Genomic DNA, 6,004 nt, shown 5'->3' with positions numbered 1-6,004 from the left:
CAGCGGGCAATGGAGGTCTCTGCCTGTGCAGTTGCGAACGCAAGTCAACTCGAGCTGCACCGGACTATTAGGCCGCTGCTCCTTCAGGCAGCCTGTCCGGGACAAGCCATGCAGTGCGAGTTTCACATGTATGCCATAGAGCGGGGCTACCAAACCCCAATCCCCTTGAAGCGTTGCGCTGAACTAGCAGGGTTTGCATGACAAGTGGAGCGGACCCTTGAAGCTAAGCCGTGGGAACGCCTGGGTAACCCAGCCAAAGCCCCGCGTGGCTTGACAGTGATCCCCATATGCCAAGACCTTTCCCAATCATGTTTCGGATGCAGGTGGACACGCAACTCTATGATGTACGATAACACCAAGACCGGTTCCCAAGGAGTATAAGAGTATGCGACAGCGCCAGCCTGGGCGGTACCTTGTGGTCCCACGACTACTTGAGCATATAACATAGCCACGCCAACCTGATGCCACCCCAGCAGCTAAAACGCACATATGCGCGTTGCCGTGCGGCAGCTGCTCGAACCCGTCGCTCTACCTGGTTTCGCTTGACCCCGTGCTTGGCAGGGCAGGCTTCTTCGGGCTTACACCTGCAGGTTCCTCGAACATCCCCCTGAAGAGATGGTACTTGGCTGTGTAACGGGCTTGCGCAACGGGCGAAAAGGACGCACCTGCGCCGCCGGTGGCCGCTGCAGACGCAAGTGCCTAACAAGATGAATAATGAATACAATATGTAGTGGTGAGATTTGATGAAAAAGGCAAGAACTTCTGTGCAGATCGTCCGGGGCTTGCCTCAGTTGCCGCTGCTTGCGCAGATGCATTTAAGCTTCCTAAAGAGCCTCCAGTCTGTCTATCAGCTCTGTGCTTGCGGAACTCCTCGAGCTGCACATTGACAAGAATGTCCGTTGGTCTAGGCCGTATAGACTTCTGTTATAGGCTTATTGCTGCCCTACCCGTTGCCGCCCAGCACGCTGAAGCTCCTCCTGTTTCCGTTTATCCATCTGATGTTGCGATCGGCATGGATTTGCGAAAACCGGTTACTCGGGTTTTTGACTACCGTAGCTCCGCATTCAAACTACCTGTTGAGCAAATGAAACGCACCCAGGTGTATTTAAATAATGAATTCAGTAAAAATAGGCTATACTAGTAAGCAAGGTATACGTTCAACTTACCCGCCAAGCGAGGGCGGGGAGCAAGCTGCGTGCGAGACCTGCTATTAAGTTATCCTAAAGGTAATAATAAAAAAAGAGGCGAGTGTAACGCTGTCCGTAGTTCGGCATAATTCGGACACTGGCTGTCGCGCAAGGCCCATGCTGTGCTTTTAACGCTTAAAGGGTGTAATTGTCACAGGCTTTGTCACGGCGTAAATTCATGTCGGAACACTGTCCAATTAGAAAGCTCCAATCCTTAAACTGGATAGCTTGTCTTCAAGCTGTGTGTCTGAGTGTTGTGCATCCACACACATGTTATGGCACCCCTTCCTAGAAGGTGTATGCATGCCCCATGTAAATGACATGCTACCAGGACGTCCGTGACGCGCTGAGAGACAAGTCAACCAAACATGACATGCGCCTGTGTACGGTATCAGTCTGAGTATCTATATGAAATTTGTATGCCTCGCTCATAACGGCTTTCAACACATGTTTTCTGCATTTAAAAACATGTCTTTTGCAAGCGTTTTAATAAAGGTGCAGCGTCACATACAGAAGATAAGAACAGAGTCTTGAGCTTCTATCTGGTCTTGAGTGCTCGGCTTCTCTGAAAGCCGACGCTGGACCTCCCTGAGTGGCCCCTGGAGTGGAGAGGGGCGCTTAAACAAGGATGCCTCCTTTGGGGAGATCACCTTAACCGTTTCCTTAAGACATGGAGCAGACAGGGATATGCTCCATGGAACAGGCCACGGCTTATGGTTCCGGAGCACACATTGGGGTTTCCTGAGGGTTATTAAGGTAGTGCACAACTTGTGCAGCTTCCTGGTGCAGTTTCACTTAGCAGCTGCAACCAAAGCGATAGAATGTATGCGCAATCCTGAGCAGCAGCCCTCTTAAGCGTAGTCAGCCACATTTTGCTCTAATGATGTCCGACCTTAATTCCATATGGACAAGAAGCCGTATGCCATTCCTGGTTTGGGCGAAATATGGGTAACGATAGAATCGGACGAAACATACTCGTGTCTACTAATTTACTCATTGTCCAACGGTTGTGGCGATAATCTTATCGCGTGTTAGATATGGCTGGATGCGAGTTATACCACGCTGATTTTCAGCTCCAGCCTCAAGTGCGGGATCGTCACTACCGACGTCTGCCAACGTACTCCTTGTCCAACAATGCATTCCAAGCAGTCACTTTGCCCACATCCTCTAGCACGCGACAGTCAAGACTGATAATTTCTCGTTCCATCCACAGCCCCGGCGGCGACGCGAACCGTTACCAGCCGCACTCGCAAGCCCACAACAAAAGCCCAGGCCTTGGTCATGAAAAGCCGTGGCCACCAGGCGAGCTAACGGTGGTTGTGCCTATCGTTATGGATGATGGGGATGCAAGGCAGTACGAGAGTATTCGCCAACAGCCGCAACAAGAGCCGCTGAGGGCGTGGGAGGGGCAAGCAATCGGCGCGGGCCTGCCTCCGGCAGGTGAAACTGCCTCAGGATCTGCGGGGGAGGCGAGGTTGAAAAAGGGTCCTAGCCCAGGGCCTCCCGGCCGCTGGCCAGCGCTGGTCATGCTGCCAGCAGCGATATGGGGGGTAGCGTGGTAAGTGGCAGCTAGAGGCTAGGTAACAACGGGAAAGTGCTGTGTGCAGTTTCGCTTTCCTGGCAGCGCGTGGAAAGCCAGCAAGTTGTTTTTTTGGGTTGTTGCATGCCTAACAGAGCATGCGTGGAGCGTCGGCCCTCCTTTTGCAAACGGGGTCATGCGCGGATTTCACGGAGCATGGTCCCCATCCTCCGTTTTATGCCACCCCGGACCCATGCGCTGCATGGCGCAGGGCATCCACTGTAGGCCTCGCAAGCATCTGCTACGCCGCTCTGGCATCTGCCGCCGCTATTGCGGCCGCCGCCTTTGGTAGCCTGGCGCCCGGTGCCACAGCGGCGGCATCTCGGTTCGGTATCGCTGATTCCAATGCCGCAGCAGCCGCAGCAGTGGCCTCTGTTGATTGGGTGGACGTGGCCCTGCGCACGGCGGCGGGGCTCATGGACGGCGTGGGGGGTTCAGGGCGGGTTCACATCCTGGAAGCACTGCAGGTAAGGGACCGGTGCGACCAGCGGGCTACACAAGGTGCGGTGGTCCACTTATAGTCCTTAAGCGGTGCTGATAAGGCAGCCGATTGGGTTGGATTAGATGCTGGTGGTATTGGGTGGCGCAGGCGTACATGTAAGGGAACTGAGCGACATGTGCATGTGCGTGCCGATGGAAGGCAGCGGATAGGGCTGGCCTGGCCTTGGGATCTGCCATGCACCACGTGCAGGGCCATGCGAATCTTGGGGAGGGTTTCTCGCGCACCTCTGGTGCTTTTGCGCTCTAAGCTTTGTTACGGGCGCAGTGCTTTGGCTCTGGTTCACACAACTACGGCCCCCGCGCCATGTCTGCGCGGAATCGGCATCTCCGTACTGCACGGGGACGGCTTGGGAATATTGACCTTAACCTGTTTTTCTCACAGCGGGTCAAATGTGGTGCGTTGAGACGGCGCTCCGTTTTGGGATGTAACACTCTTTTGGGGCCTTCATCCGTCAACTTGTTCTTCCTTCTCGCCTGTATGCTTGGCCTTACTAATGACTTACAGGACGCGGGCAGCAGCCCCGGAGCGGCATGGGCGGTGACGGTGGTGCTGCCAGGGCTGTGCGCGCTGGCGGGCGGCTGCAGGGCGGTGGCGACCGCTGTCAGGACGGGTAGGTAATGTAGGGAAACCTGGTATGGATTGGGCCCGTTTGGGGGTTAAGGCGGTGGGATGTAAGATGAATTGTATGCTCGCCGTGAACAGGGCTATCGTTCATCTTTCCGGGTTTGCTTCTCCACCCCATCCTGGGCCCAGCCACGGGGTGGAGCTCCTACCCAACCACGGGACTTGGTGTGACGGGCAGTGTAGCGGAACTCCATAATGACCACTGAATCCAAAAGTGCTTAGGTGCGAAATGCACCAGTGACGTGAGCTGTCGCATGAGTTCTACATTTGGAGTATAACATAAGTTGATTTATATGTCCCCGCCCTGCTGCTGGTGCTGCTGCCAACATGCTTATTTTGAATGAAGATCTGCGGACTGCCGCGTTGCGTCAGTGGAGAAGTGAAACCTGCACGCTTGAGCCCCTTTGCTGAGTCATAGCATTGGATCCGCGCCGGACTGTGTCCCACGCGGGCGCATGTGCAACGGTTGGTGCCTCTTATGCCCCCGTTCCCGTGCAGGACTGCCCTGGTTGGAGCCCCTGGCGCAGATGGCGGCTGCTGCCGCAGGCCTGGGGGTGCTTACAGTGCTGGCAATGCCACTGCGACGATTCCTAGCGCCCCTGGTGCCGGTCCTGCCGCGGGAACGGTACGTCGGTGCACTGATTGTGTGCTGCCTTAAAACACCTTTTTTTCTTTTTTCAGCACCTCTTCTCGCCCAACTACATGTCTGCCGGATTAGCTCCTATAGTCGTAGCTCGCGCCAAGTGGCAGCCAAATTGGCCGAGGCGAGGGTGCGGTCGCGTCCTCTCGGGAGGTTTGAACCTCGGAGGCCGAAGGGGAAAGGGGCAAGCGCGGCCAGGCTCATCTCAAGCACGCGAACGACACGTGCTCAGCCCCCTGCTTACCGTGGATGTTGTTTTGTGCTCTTCGTGTTGCTTTTGCAGTGCCCTCGGTTCTCCGTATTGCTGGTAGAGCCGTTAAACATCATACTTGCGCACCCTCCGGTTGCATGCCCTTGAATCCTGACACTCCTAACGCAGTCCATCGGGCGCAGTTTCTGCCGCTTTGAGGGTCGGCGGCGCCGCATGCATGGTTGCCGTACTGACGGCCTTGCAGACTCGACAGCTTGCGGCACCGCCGTTGGTTCCCAGCATCCGTAGTGCAGTAGCAGCCGCCGCCACGTCATCGCCTCTGCTGCTCCAAACCCAGGCAGTGCTTTACGGCGTCACAGCATCAGTGAGCGACGCTCTGCTACCGGCATGTACAGCGGTGTTTGCGGGGATTGCTATATATGCGTTGTTGCAACGGCAGTACGCTGGGGAGGCTGGATTGAAGCAGCAGTTGCATGTGCGAGAGACAGGGGCGGAGGTCTTGCCCATTACAAGCGCAAACGCGCCTAGTGGTCAGGCTGCCGGGAGCACAGATGCAACAGCGGCCGTGGATCGAAGATTAGCTGCGTTCGGGGCCGTCAGAGCCCTGGCGGCGTGCCGCTTGGTGCTAGATGCGCTATTACTGGTCGCGGTGGCGATGGGCGTGCTTCCAGGCAAGATTTCAGGTAGGTCAGCTTTTCGGAATCTGTTTGTATAGGGTATTGGATTCCCATACCACTGTGGCCGTAGCGACACACTTGGGCGAGATTTTGGAAGCTATAACCTTCGGTGCTTTGTAGCAATGGATGAACTGCAGTGCTGCGCTATTCACGTATCATGCTTCATAGCTACATGACATTACCGGTTTGTCAATTGAAGGCCTGTGGTTGCGTAATTACCCATGGATGACCTGTTCAAACAATCACAAGTCCATGGCGCTATGACCCCTGTTCCCGCCTGTTGTCAACTTGCAGCCATGCAGCTATTGGGGATGCTCTGGCTGCTCCAGATTGCGGCCCAGCTGTAAAATGCACGGGGAAATGGACTCAGTGGCGTGCCGAAGATGCTGCCGCCAACAATTGGGAGCAGGGTCTGGCTGTCGTGCGGTTTGGTTTGTCGGACTCCCAACGTGTCCGGCCCAAGTCCGGAGAGGGCCGGTGGGCCAGTGGTGCGCGGATAGAACTTTAGACCAAGCACATACGCCTTGCTAATAGCTTCTCGCTCATCTGTGAAGCACCTGGTCAGTTGACAGTGTCCCCGGCAG

The 6,004-nt window shown here is 55.7% G+C and overlaps 1 protein-coding gene across 1 annotated transcript; it reads left to right on the top strand.

Annotated features, from left to right (window-relative positions):
• Positions 1–2,518: 2,518 nt before the first annotated feature.
• VOLCADRAFT_98767 (uncharacterized protein) lies at positions 2,519–5,928 on the top strand (the record flags this gene model as incomplete). The annotated part of the gene is made up of 6 exons (XM_002957651.1): positions 2,519–2,745; positions 2,978–3,233; positions 3,773–3,878; positions 4,391–4,517; positions 4,912–5,426; positions 5,723–5,928. 6 exons carry the CDS (start codon positions 2,519–2,521, stop codon positions 5,926–5,928), a joined length of 1,437 nt encoding a protein of 478 aa, XP_002957697.1.
• Positions 5,929–6,004: the final 76 nt, after the last annotated feature.

The sequence above is a fragment of the Volvox carteri genome (assembly GCF_000143455.1).
Source record: "Volvox carteri f. nagariensis unplaced genomic scaffold VOLCAscaffold_77, whole genome shotgun sequence".
NCBI classification, from domain to species: Eukaryota; Viridiplantae; Chlorophyta; class Chlorophyceae; order Chlamydomonadales; family Volvocaceae; genus Volvox; species Volvox carteri.
Note: the sequence above shows the minus strand (reverse complement) of the source record. Positions and strands in the feature narration are given on the sequence as shown.